This window comes from Colias philodice, chromosome 11 (genome assembly GCF_061535455.1).
Source record: "Colias philodice isolate Cphi_HAF_F1 chromosome 11, ilColPhil1 Martin Lab GWU primary, whole genome shotgun sequence".
NCBI lineage: Eukaryota > Metazoa > Arthropoda > Insecta > Lepidoptera > Pieridae > Colias > Colias philodice.
In genome coordinates, this window is record NC_143096.1 from 9,924,665 (window position 1) to 9,942,991 (window position 18,327).

At 32.1% G+C, this 18,327-nt stretch overlaps 1 protein-coding gene across 1 annotated transcript in view; it reads left to right on the plus strand.

Moving 5' to 3' along the window:
- LOC149484819 (uncharacterized) overlaps positions 1–18,327 on the plus strand; it is a 217,461-nt gene that overhangs the window by 167,045 nt on the left and 32,089 nt on the right. Inside the window, exons 6-8 of the mRNA XM_089701111.1 lie at positions 2,810–2,965; positions 3,634–3,750; positions 7,079–7,256. Coding sequence (XP_089557237.1) covers positions 2,810–2,965; positions 3,634–3,750; positions 7,079–7,256 — 451 coding nt within the window. The remainder of the gene's footprint in view (positions 1–2,809; positions 2,966–3,633; positions 3,751–7,078; positions 7,257–18,327) is intronic.

Consider the following 18,327-nt stretch of genomic DNA (forward strand, 5'->3'; position numbering starts at 1 on the left):
ACAACTAGCTTTTCACCCGCAGCTTCGCCCGCGTAGTCAAAGGAAAACGGAAAACCCGCATAGTTCCCTTGGGATTTTCGTATACAAATATGTCCAAGTTACGATTAATAATGTGTGCCAAATTTTATGAAAATCGGTTCAGCATTTTTTGCGTGAAGGAGTAACAAACAAACAAACATACAAACTTTCGCATTTATAATATTGGTAGGACTAGTAGGATAAGACTTGATAAAAAGCTCAATATTACGAGAATAACTATTTTCCATGTGACCTGTTTGTTGCATCTTGTTATCAGCTAATGCTTGTTGGCAGTAATTTGGAATTAATACAGTGTTAATTATGTTACATCGTAATTAGATATATGAAGTATCAGCTAATATGCGAGTTAAATTTGATGGCTTATAACTCAAATGTAACAAGCTAAGCTTAACTTGCTCATTTGGCTATTATTTTGATGATTACAATATCAAATAATTCAAATTTCGGTCATTTCGTGATGTGTTTTGTAATATATTGACAACGACTCCACCTATGTTGACCTGAAAAAAAATACAACAGGATTATTGGAGCTTTAAAAGTTTCTTAATATTATTTTTTATATAAAAACATAAGTAATACAAATACAACAACAAGTATTGAACAAGTACCTTTATAAAATGAGTATAGATAAATTAAGAAGTAAGAAAACCAAATCTCACTTTCTGAAAAAGATAAAATAGGTATTATAATACTTTATTCAAAAAATTTCAAAAATCAAGCATTCAATCTCGTTGAACTTATATACTTATATAAGGCTGTTTACATTATAATACTTAATCTACAATATAAAGTATTTTATAATAGAATTTATTCTATATGGTAAAAATATCTCCAAAAATGTAATCAGAAAATAATTTCAAAGCAACTTAATAATTGTAAAAGGATTGCTGTGAGCTCGAGTCTGTACACCTGTGTTTAACAAAAAAATATAAAGATAAATTCTTACGCTGTGTAACATGGGTTACGTCTAGCAATGTTTTGATATCAATCGAGTTACATAGAAATCTTTGCTGTAAGGACTAGTTTAATTTTATATATGACTGGTAATTATTGTATTATTTTAAAAATAGCCAGTATAATGCCAAAATTAAAACAGGCCCTCGAATGTATGCAATGCACTAAGTAGTATCTTGTTCCATAATTGACATTTCACATACCGTCCTTTTAAATATTATGTGATCATTAATCAACAGAATAAACGATTTAAAAGACCGAACCGAACCGATCACTAAAAGAAAATGATACAGATCTAGCTTCTATTGCGTAGTTCCATTTGAATCTACAATTTCCTTCAATTTTGAAGACACATCCGTCGCTACATGATGCGGTTGCATGCGGTGGCGATCTCATACAGATTTGCTTATCTTGTTGCATATTACTATTGTATAATTATAAATAATAGATAAAAGATGAATAATTAATCTTTTATCTATTATTTATAAATCTTATATTTATAATTATTATAAAAAAGAAACAAAGACATAAATAGGGCGTGAAGTAGCGAGCTATCTTGAGCTGTCGACGAAAGACAATTATAAACAAAGAACTGAAAGCTTAATATACAATTCGTTCCACATTTATTCATGTTTATTTGGCTTCGGCAAGAGTAAATGTCGGTGTCACCGAGTTTGTTTGTCAAAGTCGCGCTTTTGTTGATCCAGATTAAAAATACTGAAAGATCCTCAAGGATATACTTGATCCGAAAGTTCCGCGGAATCATGTCAGTACAATAAAACGTAATCCTGAATAGAGGAAGGTTTTTACGACACATTCGATCCACTAAAGTGTCACTATTCTCACTAGCTCAAGTTTCATAAAGGTGCAGATAATCCAATCCCCTCGAGTGTTATACGTTTTATGTTCAGCTTTATATAGATATGTGGAGTTCATGATTTCTCTGGAAATTCTGTTTATTGATTTGTTATGATAGCAAGTTAACAATAAGCGGTACTTTGTTTGAGTAATATATAACAGTTTGTTGGATATGGGATACTAATATATGAAGATTTTAATGTAGGTAAAGTAGAGTTATCTTGAAATTGATTCTTTAAATCTAAAGTTCAAACGTTAACATGATTTAATAAAGTATATTTTAATAATTATCTCATAATTAAGTAACAAAAAAAGTAATTATGCATAACAAGGGTTAGTTTAATAGAGTTTATACTCATAAAATGTAAAATTTGTTTGCGTTAAGCTATTTGATAGAATTTTAGAACAGCGTTTAAGCTACTTTAGTTTAGTTTTTACAGAATTTCTAAATATTTTAAAGCATGTTTTGATAGTGAAATATTCTTTTGTTTGAGAGAATCAACTGGAATTTTAACTCCCTAGAGGACTTGGTCTGAAAACTATAGACTTTTTTATTGAGAAAAAGTGATATATATTTTCTGTGATATATTCTTAAAGTTTTATACACCTATGTAGGTAAACGAACAGGTACCTACACTGTATAGTATATAATATGGTACCTATATAATTATGCTTTGATATTAAAGTGCCAGGAATTCACAATCACACAGCATTAGTATATTTATATTCTATTCAACAATACCAAGTGTTAATGTAATATTACCAGTTAAAATAACTGCCGTATAAGCAATAAGCATCTATATTCTATCCCAAATTCAAAGTTTCCTTTATAAAAAGGTAAAATTTACTAATAAGAAAAACAATCGTATAGGGAACATCGCCATCATATATTTTAAGGTATTTATTAACACACTATTTACTTACGTAAATATATTAATTTATTTTCTGATTGTTACAGATTCAAGGCAAACCAATATTTCAGCAAAGAATACTGCCTAGTCCAGCGGTATCACTGCCCATACATGTTGGTCCCACTGCCCCGCCTGGGGACGAAAATACGAACATTATATTCAGCCCCTGGAAAGCGTTTGGGCCATTTGTGGATACTATCCAGGTATTTATATAAATTTTATTTATTAACTTAACAAAACGTAAAAAGCATTCAAGATATCGTAGATAAAAGCCGGCTTTGAAAAATGTTATAAAAGTTGTATTAGATGTTAAAATTATAAATTAGCTCAAACCTACTACACTGATTTCATCCTATTTTTCTACCTGCATTCGATAGATGAAAAATAGAATAATATTATAGATTATCAATAATTATATGAATTTCTCTGTGAAACATTTGAGCCATAAGCAAGGATAGCCTTTTTTACGTACAATCAATAATATACAAGATAACATAGACCGAAACATAATCAAAATTATCCTTGTACCATAAATATCCTATAACGAATTTACGTCAAACAATATACCGCGAGTTGAGATTTCCTCAACAATTTCTCTAATTGGTTTTAGACATTGATAAATGGTACCGCTAGTCTATCGTTCAAAATCATTATGCTGTAATATAGACATTATTCAGTATCTTATGTCTGAGTACCTGTACCTAACCCACAAATTGATCAATAAATGATTTTTTTTTGAGTTTATGGACAGGCTTTGTTTAAATATGAGATATTTTAAGTAGATAGTGATTTGTATAATATTATCTGTTGTAGTGAGAGACATACTAATAAGATATGAATAATATATAATACTATTCCCCGTTGTCCCCAGGATGGTGAATTGCTCCAAAGCCAAGATGCAGTAATGTTCCCGACCTCTAGACATCCAGACTTCGACGAGGACGTGACCGATGTGATACCCACCAGCACGAGAGGATCCTCGAATAAGGTATTATTGAGGAAATAGGGAAGTAATAACTCAGGCCCCGGAATCACAGACACAATAGAAAATCGATTGTGTCGTGGACCGATCAGGCCGTTCGGGGCTCAATGGGTAGGTACTCACTGCAGTATTATTTATACTGATAATGATCTGATTATTATTATTGACGTATATTCTAAGAAGATTTCGCTTCAGTTAAGCTTCTACAATATACCAGTAGATACCTATATAGTGATGTCTTTTTGAAAATGTGATTTTTTATAAAATAAATAGTTGTTATTCTCTATTTATTTTTAGGCAACCGTTAAGAAGGATAATCTGTAATTTTATTGAAATAAACGTGTAATTTTTTAAGACCCTCCAGGCTAAATTTAAAACAGGCAATTCGAGAAAGCGTATTGGCAAAAAGTTGAAGATAACATTTACAAGTAAAACGATAAATTACTACGACGTATAAATTGAACTAACACTTAAAACAATCAATAAAATGTTCAAATCACATTGGGAATATCGATTAGACCCCAATGTCGCTTTTTGTTGAACGTTGCAAGGCCGCTTAGTCCCGTAGGAAACATACTGTCATTAGCCTAAACGATCAGTATGCCTCTTTTTACGATAAAATCATTGCTTGATTTTCACTTCTTCTGTAGTAGCAAGATTTTTTTTACTGAATACTAACTAAACTTAAGGTCCAGGTAATGATATAATATTTCACTGCAGTATTTTTCGATTGATGATTATATTAAAGACAGACGGCAGTAAGATGACACCATTTACTCTCCTCTCATTACCTCTTTATGAAGTTGTAAAATTTATGCAAATGAAGAGCAATTTACACGATTGACATTTTCGATTGACCCTGGGGCATTCCTGTCCCTTAATCGAAAATAATTTCCATTATGAGCTTTAAAATGCACAATTTTAATCAGCCAATAAGTACGATACCCTTAAATTGCCTCTCAACAAAGCTATATCTGTTGGAGACACGATTTTCAACTGTCCTAGATTCTTTTTTTACTTTCATACATACGTACTCGTATATTCGTCTCCAGGGTACACTACACGTGTAAATATTATGCTAAGTAGTGAAAGTCTAACATATACCGTCACTGGAATTCCGTACTCTTTCATAGGACTTGCCAAAGATATTATAAGTAAAAAGGTGTATACTATTATAAGTAGAAAGAATGATAAAAAGTGCTCTGGATTGGACACCTTAAAATTTGAATAATTAGCCAGAATTGACTTCAGTTGTCTCTATTCGCTCACGAATGATTACCATCTTACTTTGATGAGTCATGTGTGCATTATTGTGCCGTTTTTGATGATCGAATTATGGGTTCTACATCTTTTTACTTACAATATCATTGAGACTAATAATCGTGGATAATTAGTCCATTAAAATGTGACTAATTATCCAGAATTGACTTCAATTGTCTCTTTTTTGTTCACAATAATATAAGTTTGCGTTAGTGCCGTTTTTGAAGATCGAATATTGAATTGGTTCTGAATAAACCCAGACTTATATTTATTAAGTCTTTAGCTACCACCAGACAGTTTTATTATCTAACACCTTTTTACTTATATTGAGACAAGCTACATAAGTTAGTAGTGTATGAGGAGGTATACAATATAAAATGCTATGCTCTTATCTTGAAATTCATTACAAATGAGTGACGTGATTGATTGCACTCAACGTAATCTAACGTTGAGATATCTTTTACTGCTCCCCTAAAGATTGTATTTTTAAACTTCTGTAATTTTATTCGAGAACGCAAATATTCTTCATGAAATTTCAAAATACTAATTTTAAATCTATTTTTTATTTATCTTTTCGAAGTATACCAAAATGCTCAAAAGCAATCTATTTCTTATTCATGTTTTAAAAGTATTTGGATGGACCTCTATAAAAATCTGATAATGATAAGTGTAAAGAATACTTAGGAAGGGTTGATGACATTATTATATGGATCGCGACCCTGCATAATGAAGGATGCTGTATCCGTAATGTCTTCGATAGAAAATTATTCAGAGCAAACGATCAAATAACTATTTGAAATTCTTTTAGAGACACCCCTCGTTGTCTGAGTAGTTATAGTACAATGGTTTTCATTCTGTAGAGTACAATCTTATGATAATGGGTATTTGGAAAGTTCTGTGAATGCAATTTCATAAAAACTAACATTTTGTACAGTAAATAGTGATTTGTAGCATCGGAAATATATTGTTTAAAAGGTGAAGAAAAAACTCTCAGAAATACTAACATACATTATGTAGTAACATTTTTATTTTGAAGTTAAAGAAAACATAAGCATTTTTGAAGGTTTTTTTTCTGTTAATTCTAAATGCCAGAATGAACGGAATATAATATTTATAGTTTTAGGTGCTATTAGAATTCTTACGTCTATTTATATAAGTTAGGATAGTGGATAATATAAGCTTGAAGGGAAAAGGAGAGCTAAATTAAGAAATACGAGTCATATAAAAGTAACTGGTTCTAAATAACCCAGACATGTATTTTAAGTCTTTAGCTACCACGAGACAGTCTTATTGAAGTTAATATTAAGGACTTCTAAGATATATTGAGGCGTCACGCAAATATGACTCCTCCGAGAAACTAATAATGATGAATTGTCAATACCCAAACTAGAAACTTATGCAAATTGAATACTAAAGTTATTGAAACTACGCAGCGCTAACTTCAAAATAACAACAATGATGGTTGTATTAAACAATCCTATTTTCGTTACTTGCAGATTTCGCATGAAAGAATATTAATCTATACATATAATTTTTAAATAAATCACATTCATTTCAAACAATAAATCACATTATCAAAAACACGATACTTAAATAATAAACATTAAGAAAAAATGTTGTGTGGTTTTATGAAACCACGGTAAAAGTGAAACTGTTCGAACGGTTCCGAACACTGCTTTGTGTAGCGCATGTCGCGTGACGGTCGGCTGACGGTCGGCCGAGTAGGTATACCTACTCGGCAGCCGCGATACACGAGACATGCGCTACACTGACCAAAAAGTTTGAGACGATGTAATAAAAGTTTCACTTTAAAACTAAAAAACGTTTTTAATGGATAAACTCATATAATTATGGTATTGTCACCGATCCTTGTGTTTGAATTAAATCTGTTCGTTTAAAGTAGATCAAAATCGAGTCTAAAGGTTACAAACATACAAGTGAAGATTAATAGCGTGTTAAATTTCCACGTTTCCATCCTTCTATCGACATTTTTAGGTTATTTTTTGTTTTTATTGCCATACAATAATTTATCTACACGCTTTGGTCCTTCGAGTACAACTTTTCCTTATTTCAGGTGGCATCAATCAGCCAGCTATCGTTCCTCGTCAGGCCGGAGAGCTTCGAGCGTGGCCAGCTGCGTCTGACTTGCATCTCGAGTGTGCATACTGTGTACAACGAGAGAGCCGAGCTGGTAATCAATGAGGAGCGGCCGCAGATCGCCTCGGTACTTGGCACGAGGGACCGGTCTTCAGGTATGTGTGCGCCATTTTGATTATAATGGAGATCAAACTTCGATGTGACTTGTAATAGGTTGAACTGAAACAAATAGAAAAAAAAGACGTGTGGCACTCGAGGACTGCCGCGGTAAAGTTATTGCATGCTATGCCTTCAAGCCACAACTCCGTGCCCGTCGCTGTGGGGAGCGTGAGGTTTTTCGTTACGCAATTTCTGGATTCGGTCCCCGCGCTCAAGGCCCGCGATAGAAGCTATGCAATAGCTTAAAAAGTTATACTATTAGGTATGTACACAATTATCATTATGATGACAATGATCAGGCTACTATAATAATTATTATAATTACCTATGCTATATCTTCTCTCTTCTCTTTTATATATAAAAATGAATCGCAAAATGTGTTGGTAAGCGCATAACTCGAGAACGGCTGAACCAATTTCGATAATTCTTTTTTTATTATATTCCTTGAAGTAAGAGGATGGTTCTTATGTAGAGAAAACGTAAACATGTACCACGGGCGAAGCCGGGTCGGCCCGCTAGTAAGTTATAAAAACAAAGTGATATTCGTCGACGTATCAACTAGCCGTATCAACTAGCCATACTTATGTAGGTTCTCGTATTTCTCATCATCTAACATTTTACCATATTTATAACCAGTGATATCACGTGATAGCAAATTGTTATACAATGATCATGATTTAAATAAATAAGACTTTAGAATATGCCATTGCAACATGTACAAAATACCAAAAAATAACCTTTTATTCGTGACCTTCTTATTTGGTTATTTTAAATTACAGATATTGTGGTCATTTCGTATTTTCGAAATTCAATGCAAAACATTAATGGTTGATAACTCAAACAACTTAATTACTAATTGCAATTATATTAAATAGGTATTCACTAAAACCCAGTATATTTGTAACTACATTAAGCAAATATTAAAGATATTTGTTTTGGTTGAAACGATTTAGAATCTGCATATTTCGGGAATAAATATTCGCAATCGCAATTCGTATTCAAACATTACAAATTCGTCGAAATGTATTCTGGTGAAAATAGTAAATGCAAGTACCTAAAGTGCATTGCATTTATATTTATACGGTTTATTCAAAAACATTAACTGTGTATTATATTCATTTATAAAAATAATTTAAATAAAGATTAATTGTAGCGTGTATTTTAAGCAATGTTAGATACATAAATCAACTTCTTTTTTGTCATCAAAAATACTCCATTACAATTACTTTAATTATTTCCTAACGACACTTATTTCAAAACAAAGACAATTAAATATGTTCGTGTGGTTATTTTAAAAGTCTCTATATCTTACTATAATACATGGCTCTATTAATAATTATGTAAACTTTCTACAAATAATCTAATATTCGATTTCATCAAATACAATACAAAGTATATCTAACGTATGAATAAAAACATATACTGGACCCAATTTGTCGCGCCAAATAAAGTTTTTAATTTTAACTTCGCTTTAAAATTCGCGATATACTCGCTATGTAACATGCATCAAAAATATTGCGTTATTTTCGTACCTGTACACTAGAATATTTTAACCTATGCATTTTTAAGGCCTGGCCCAATTCCAATACTTTCCCTTTGATTTTATAACGTCCTTTTGCCTTTGCCACAAACATATGTGACCGAATTGAAAATGCGGTCTGACTACTAATTATCTTCTTCAGCTGTTTTAAGGGTATGGTTTAGACTTTAGAGATTAGTTTAAGGGCTGATTTTTCAATCCTTGGTTAAAACTGATTCGTCGAATAATGTATAAAACTATCATTTTAAAAACGTATTCTAATTGCCCGTATTTGACAGTTTACGTGACATTTTAATATTATCGTGTAATACTTTATTGGACGGATAAGTTTTATCCAAGCATTGAAAAATCTGCCCTAATAATGATACGATATATGATAGCAAAAATAAACGTAAGTACGACCCAGGCTTTTAACTATGATGTAAAATTAATTAGAGACAATCAGCCAACAAAGTTATATATAGATGGAATAAGAAATATTCATCTTAAAAATACGTACTTGTAATATAAGGAAGGCCACTTAAAATCAATATTACCAAGTTTTTTATATTGCTATAAAAACACAAAACAAAAATATGAACTTTCTTACAATCTAGATAAAATCGTTCAATTTCTGTACTTTTCACCACCAGTAGAGCCTACAAAACAGTAATTACGAACTTACCTTTCGAATGAAAGCGGCGCATTGAGAGCAAGGGAATTGCCTCGTAAGAAATTTTTATATTTCGATGTAAACATCAGTTCTGGAGCACAGAAAGCAAACCAATCCCACTCTACAATTTCAATATTTGCGCCGACTGACTTGCAGCGCAATTTACCTTGAGAACTTTTGGGTGAAATGCAACTACTTGGCAACTGAATAAATATATTTAAGAAAAATCTCACGGTAACCGCTCAGCCGTGGATTTGTAGGAAATGAAGGGAATTAAATGCTTTGCTCTATTTAATCGTTTCAAAGCGGTATAAAAATTTGTACAACATTGAAAGCGTCTAGTAATTATGGATTATTTGTGCTCAGCTATCGCTTTTCTTTCAGGTTTTGGTCTGTTTGACGATTTTCAAAATGACTACTATAATAACGACTAGTTTGCGATTTAATAAGTCGTTTATTTTATTTTCGTGTAATATTTAAGGAAATGTTTCCGTTTCAATGATAATTATTATGATGCAAGTAGAAATATAATATTTTGAGGATGATTAAGTTTTGTATGAGTAATTAAATTCTGCATGAATTATTAACATTATAGCATACTAAAATAACTATTATTTTATTGGTGTAATAGCTATTATTGAGACGCTGAGAGGATCTTTTTTTTCCATTTTTTATCCATCATACTTTTTCATTATTTTTCAAAACATTTTTAATATTAAAATCAGATTAAGAAAATGTTCCAAATACTCACAATATAATACGCAAAACATTTAATTAGAAGTCAGAACGGGAGCGCGGTCTAACAAGCCTCTACAATACATTTTGTTCGCGCGAGCGTGCATTGCCCATATCATTACTTGCAACGACAACTGCTTTCAGCACTACAATAAAAATTCTACTGGGAAATTTTGAATTTATACCCGCTTTGGATATTTGGAACATTTTATAATCTTTGTGGAATTTCAGGTGGATAATTTCGTTAATGCTGTGACTTGTGAATGTGATTCTAGTTAGCTTTAGGGCATTGGATATATAATTTGACCGTCGAGTTTACTTTGAGGGCTTCATTTGGATATTAAAACTTCACAATTGAATCCAGAACATCGTTTTTAGGTCACCTTTTAAGTATTGTACGAAGGAATTGTAAAATTGTAATACATTCGCAATTATTACTAAATTGAATAGAAAATTGTGTCTGCGTAATATATCAAATGAAATAAATCTTATTTGTAATGCTTTATTTATTATTATTGAAATAAATTTAAGGCGAAAAACGCTAGATAGGTATTTACCAAATGTGTTCTCATTTCTCTAAATGGAGACATACGGCTGTCTAGTGCTTTCTTTTTAGGATAAATAATCATTAAATTATAAGCGTGGGTAGACTAATGTCCTAGAAAACTCACGTGAAAAATATAGTGTAAGTATAGAAACGAATTTATTTTTTCTTATGTAATAGTTTTATTAAAAATAAATGTCCTGCTCGATGAATGAATGAATGAATGAAATGATAAGATTTAATCATCTATTTATTTTTCTGCTAATAATAATCTTATATATAAAATTCTCGTGTCACAATGTTAGTCTGCATACTCCTCCGAAACGGGTGGACCAATTCTCATGAAATTTTCTGTGCATATCGGGTAAGTCTGAGAATCGGCCAACATCTATTTTTCATATGTACCACGGGCGAAGCCGGGGCGGACCGCTAGTAATTTATACAAATATAAAAGATGAAGAACGGAAGGAAACATAATAGTAGCGACCTTTCAAAAGTTTTCATTTAGTGCAGCGTATCAAAATTCGTTTTGATCGTTAACTTTGGTAAATTTTACATATAATATAATGAATCCACCAGCTTTGTTCCAGCCATTCTCGTATAACCAATAACTTAGTAAGTCGCAAAGTCAAGCGAATGCTCATATACGGGACATGCATGTATTTGCCGGCTCACAGTAAACAAACACGTATTGAAACGTGTCTGTTGGTTCTAAATATTCCGGTCGAGTGGGCAAAGGTAATGTTCAGTGTAGACGTTTGTTTGAGCAGCATTGCTTCGTGTAAATACGTGGGGAATGTCTGAATCTGTCCGCTTTGACGCCTCATGTCGGACACTCGTGTAAACTCATTGACAGCGGCTTTGAAACACAAAGCTTCTTAGGGCATGCATTGTTTAAACGCAAACAGTTATAGTGATGGGTTCGCTTCAGTCAGAATGATTTTTGTATGATACTCGAGCTGTGTTTTGTGTCCTGATAGCTGTCTTCCTTCAAAAGGATAATTCCAATCAAAGTGAATGCTGTTTCTAACGCAGTTAACTTTCTTGGTTTTCTAAAAGTTGTAAAAGGAAACTTTCATTCATTTTATTGTCACATAATAACCCAATAATTTATTATACATCTTAACATAGCATACAGTATTTATATCTATTAAAATAATTAATGTCGAAACGCAAGAACTTGTAAACAGTATCGAGTTAAATCAGAGTTAGTAAATTAGCAACTAAAGGGACACATAAAATATAACTATATATAGGTTGTATCGCGTCAGTCCAACTATCGCGACTGTTATAAACAATTTAATTAGTACTCAACTCCGACACCCAGCCAACTTGGAATGAAGCTTTGTTTAATGCGCTTTAGAAATATTATATCTCATGCGGGCGTCGCATTGTTTGTTGCACGTAACATTCTCGAAGTTGGGAGTTTGTCTTCTAGGGGATTTACCTGCATTCAGGTATTATTCTTCACTAGCGAACCGGCCTTGCTTCGCTTTTGTAACGTGTATACGCGGAGGCAAATAAAGTGAAATAATAAAAGATGACATTAAGTCGATATAATATTTAATCTAAATAGAACATTTTGTCAAAAAATATAAGAATAGTAAGACGTAAACATACTAAAATCACACGAAGAGAGTTATTTTGTAAACCTTGGCCAAAAATAATGACGTCTATTAATGATGCATTCGTTTAACAATTCAGGACGTTCATTATCTATACAAGTACATGTACAATTGGTCCCTAGGAAAAACAGGACACAATTTAAAAGCTGAATAACATGTTTGCGTTGTACAAAGATTAATAAGATATAATTAGGTACTCGCGTCGCTGAAGCGTAGTACTAAAGGTGAGCGCACACTTATCCGAGCCGAACGTATCAACGACTCAAAATCAAAGACAGCTCGCACCGCGGATGTGTTGCTTCAAATGAATTTACCAAGCCGATAAAATCATCTTTTACACGGAGAAATCACATTGATTTGTCGTATATTACTGATAAAATGTAAGGGTTGAGTCAAAAACATCAACCAGGCCATGTCTGATGTCGTTGTTTAAATTTATCTGTTCTTGCAGGTTCGGACGCCTCGACGCGTGCAAGTGTGCGAGGTTTCACAAGACATCATGTAAATAATTCTAATTCGTTTCGTTAGTTTCGTTCGGCGCGTTCGAATAAGTGTGCACCTTTATACGGGAGGGGCGAAGGCGGGAAAGCGGAAAGTGTGTCAATTGCCTACAGCGTGTACTGTGCGTTAAGCGTCATAGAAATTAATATAAAAATCCCGTTTCAACCCTTGCTAATTACGAAGGTATGAATTGTTTAGGGTACTAATGAATTGGTGAATTTTTAACTCGTTTTGTATGTCGTTTGAGTGATGATTTTGTACAGCATTTTTGTATTTTGGTAATAAGCAGATGTTTGACCAGAAGCTTTGTATGTATCTATGTATATAATACAATCAATGTTTTATCTAACAGATGAATAAACATATTCATTAATAGATAATACCTCTCATTAATGCAATATACTAGCATTCATTAAAAAAAATTGTCTTAATTTAGCACGTACTAAGCATGATTATAAAGCAAGGTCACTGAAGTGCTTAAGGTAGCTTTGAGGTCCCCACAGTTCCTCTTCCGCCCAAGATAAATCTTTTTAATAAAGTATTATGAGGCCATGGCGCCCTTTATAAAAAAAATCTTACAAAACATCATTTTCCACTCATCCAGATTAACGATTACACCAAAAAGTGTATAATAATGAATTAATTGAGGAAGTTTACTGCGAATTTAAAAAAAACAAAACAGCTAAACATTCATTACTTGGAATTATCGTGTTTTTGCGAAAAGAACTGTTAAGCCGAAATATTTTGGGGAGATTAGTGCTGGCGTTTATTTTCGATAAACTTTTTATTTACCTATTTTATTTTTCAATTTAATTATTAGACATGACGTGTGGAAAATAATATATTATGCAGATTATGAGGATAAATTTTAAATTAGAAAAAAAAAAGCAATGACGAAGATAGAAATAGATAATATCTCTTTTTGCAATAAATTCGCTTCGTTCAGTCCTTATTAGATACTTATATCCACTTCTTAGTGTATCCTTTATTTCATTCTGACTTGGACCTTACCACTGAACTCAAAAAGGTTCATACACTTAGTCCTAAATTGATATTTAACTAATTAAATATTAAAATTGTAACTCACATCAGTACGTTACCCGTTCACTTTCTGAAAGTGACTCTTTGAAAATCAATACTTTAGAACGCTCAAGGACTTACCAAACTTAGTATCTAATAAATCGAAATATAATTGTTCAGAAAAAGTAATAAATAACTCCTTGACAATTTCGTAAGTTCAAATAAATTTATTGGTTTAATTCATCTTATCTTACTGTTGAATAAAAAGTATCGATATCAAAGAAACTTGGACTCTCTACTCCATTAATGCTATTAACGTAATGATCACCGGCCACGCCCACTAAATTACAAAACAAAGCATTTTTGTTAAAGATGTTTTCTTTCCCCTTTTTATGGCTTATTCCCTTTTAGCGCGTCTTTTTGTTAACTTGACATTGAATGCGTGTTGTGAGACTGTATACTTATCCATACTTATATTATAAATGCGAAAGTAACTCTGTCTGTCTGTCTGTTACTCAATCACGCCTAAACTACTAAACCAATTTTCATGAAATTTGGTATGGAAATATTTTGATACCCGAGAAAGGACATAGGCTACTTTTTAGCCCGGGAAAATAACGCAATCCCGGAGCGGGAACTATGCGGGTTTTTCTTTGACTGCGCGGGCGAAGCCGCGGGCGGAAAACTAGTTTCTAATAAGACATGTATGTTGGATATGTTTTAAACAATAGGTAGGTATTAATAATGTAAAGTAATCATATTTTTTTTTCATTCACATTAAGTTAATGTACTGGACATTATGAACAGTACATTTAACAATATGTTACTGAACTGAACGTATAATTAAATCGATTAATTATGATCGTAGCAAGTAATATAATTGCGTTTATTCAGATTGTATTATCTTCAAAAGAGGATATTAATTCGATATAACAAAATGTTTTTATTGATTGGGTTACAACATTTGCAATAAATAAATAAATATTTCACGACAATTTTCACACACGGCACGATCTGATCCCATACTGCTTTCGCTTGTGCTATGGAAACCAGATGGCTGATAAACATACATATATAATTTTAAATAAATACTTATATAGATAATTTACACCCAGACACAGAGCAAACAATTATGTTCATCACACAAATATTGTAACGAAATAAGACGAACTAAAATCTAGCATATTTTACAACAACAACATTCTAAATTCTTACCTTGGAATGATATAGCCTGATTTTGAAAAAGATTTGATATAGATTAAAAAAATATATAAAGAAAATACGATAAAACTTGAGATGTTACTCTACTACACACTACATCAGTATACTTTCAAAACTTTAAAATAAATAATAATAGTTTAAAAAAACTAAAAAACACGCTTTTTATTGAAAACCGAACTAAAAAATAGAAAATTTTTATCAAATTAGTGTATTGTCATCGGTACTCAATAAATCTACAAAGTTTGAACGAAATCTGGCCGTTTAAAGTGGGTCAAAATCGCGCCCAAAGAAGTCGGTTACAAACATACAAACATACAGGTGAAGCTAATATAAAGCGTGTAAAAATGCTCTACTTAAAATTATAATTAACACCAAATGACTTCACAAAAGTTACTATTGGAACTTTTGTCAATAATCATAAACCCTTGCAAATCAGTTTCAAACGAGGTTCACGCGAAATGTATACAATATTATTTCTTTTTCTACCATTATCACGGGGCGAAGGCGTCCAGGCGTTAAGATATTGTTTGCGTTCCTGTATTGTGTTTTATTCATTTTAATTTTGAACAAGCTCGTATAAATAATCGGAAGAAGATGTTTCAAATGCCATAAGTTGGTAGGTTCAGCTTTTGATAATGTGAATAATTTAATAAAATGACTCAGAATTTCAAATAGGCGGCTTAATTTGGCAGGCTTTCTTTTAAGAATTCGCAATTGAATTGTTGTTATATTGAATCGCGATGAAAAAATGCTTTATATGAGTGCAGTTGGTACATTTTTCTTTTTTGTTACACATTAGGTACCTTTTTCATGAATGTATTCTAATTTCGAGTTATGTTTCCAATCGAAATTAAAAAGGGGATTTTCTTAGGTTTAGAACTATTAGATTATTATGCTATAAATAATTTTCTGAAAATCTTTAAAGAATGACAACTTAGTAAAATTAAATTTGTGGAAAATAGTACTTACCCACTTACAATTCCATTTCTATACCCGGCGCGGCGAATGATGATCCCTATGACAGTTCGTCTAGTGATTGCTAGTATGATGGGTCGTGTCGATACCTTACTATTTCATAGGCAAAGGCGTGGTTTGCATTCAGCCAAGTCGGTAAACATGTTTTTACAAATATTATAAAATGAATTTTTAACGTCTATTATGTTATTGTTGTATTAATTTAAGTTTTTTAGCGTAGATTAAGTAGGTAAGTAAAACGAAAGTTTTCCAAAACATAAAAATGTGCCTTATCATTTTCACGTAATTTTTAACCCGTTTAACACAGTGTATATTATTTTATCATGAAAATGGAATCCCCATAGAAATCTTAATAACAAGACACATAGAAGTGCTAAAATGTCATAATTCGTATGAAAACCGCTGTCGCCAAAATCAACACATTCAAACCGAAAGCTAAACAGTACACACAAGTAAACTATGCCTTTTATTGGACAGCTTGATTTTAGTGAAAACTAACTTATCTATTAAATTAAGCTTTTGAATATGTATCCTAACGCACGAATTTACGGTTTATTTTAGAATAACATCCCTAAGTATATGAGACTTTTTGCTCCAATACGAACAAACGTGATAATAAGAATGGTCGACTGTGTCATTCATTGTTATTTCGATTACTATGGTGACGCTCGTAATACTTGTAAATATTCTATAATTTTAAGGAAAAACGGCATTATTTCTAAAAAAAAATATTTTCCGATGAAATATTATTCCTTTATAAGTATAATTACAACTTGTGGAAGAATTTCCGCAATGGGAATTGCTGAAACACACCATGTATACACTCATACGTCTCCAGAGCAACTGAACAGTGACGAATGCACAGGCCCCCTATGCAAGTGGCTTTCTGTTAGCGTAGCGTTCAATAGAATAGACTACGAATGTATGAGATTGACGTAAGCTGTAGATACGTCTTACGTCAATCTCATACATTCGTAGTCTATTCTATTGAACGCTACGCTAACAGAAAGCCACTTGCATAGGGGGGCTGGTGTTGTGCAAATCACCTGAGTGGCGACAAGGTCACGCACGCTTACGACTTCTAGTGTCTTGTTATTTAGATTTCTATGGGAATCCCCCATTTAATTTGTCTAAAAAACTTATATTATCATAGGTAAGTAAATTGACGCGAACGGTAATTAATTAATTAATTATGCTGCGATCTGTTCCATTCAGTAGTGAATGAACTAAAGCTTAAGCATGGAAAAATGTTAACTCGTTTCCATTATCGAAATTTGTTTATCGATACTTTCCGCACTAGTCGATAAATGCCAACGATGTAAGTTTTGAAGGTCGTAAACGTAAAGTCAGATTGATATAATTTCTCGTAAATGTTAAGAATTGTTATAATTCCACCGGAATATCATTGTTATGGCATTAAGCTACGTAAAAATTAATAAATTAGATTTTTAGACGCCTCCAATACGTTTCTAATTTAATGGTGACGCCATTACAAGTTTGTCTCTTGAGAATAACTGTCAGTGTCATAGGAATCATCATTCGCCGCGCCGGGTATACAATTTATATTCAAATCGAAATATAATTTAATCATCCAGATGGAAATTAAAAGCAGAATGATAAATTATGCAATAATGATATTAATCTGAAGACAATGCAATTGCTGTGAGAAGAAAAATGTAATTCAAACAGCAGGAAATAGGTTAGAGTCCAGCAGGCTAGAATAATTAGGTTAAGTTTCATATTATAACGTGGGTATAGAAGTTCTTCAAACAGAATAACTTAAACATTTACCGCTGAGTCCCGTGGACTAACTTATTTCATGCATTTTTCCCGCATCGCTAAAAGCACTTAAAATAATTAGCTAACTCGACTCTAATTTCACGGACCAACAGCCGCGCATCATGGATGTTTGTTTGAACTATTTAAATGTTATGCAAACCATTAAGAACTTCGAGTTTTGGGAATATAAATCTTCAGTAAATTGATATATCACTATAAATAAAAATAATTTGGAAAATCCAAAAGTGCACGCCTCATAATTTTTTTTTAATAAATATTTATTAATTATTATTTTTGTTTATTTAATAACAATTAAACCACATCGAATCAGACCCTGAAAAATGAAAGGGTTCTATTCCTGAGCATACTCAAGCGTAAGAGAAAAAAAAAAGACTCGATTAGTAAAGTATTTCGGTCGCTATCGTGTTAACAAGAAAAAGGATCCGCACATACAGACACACGGACGTCCAAGACA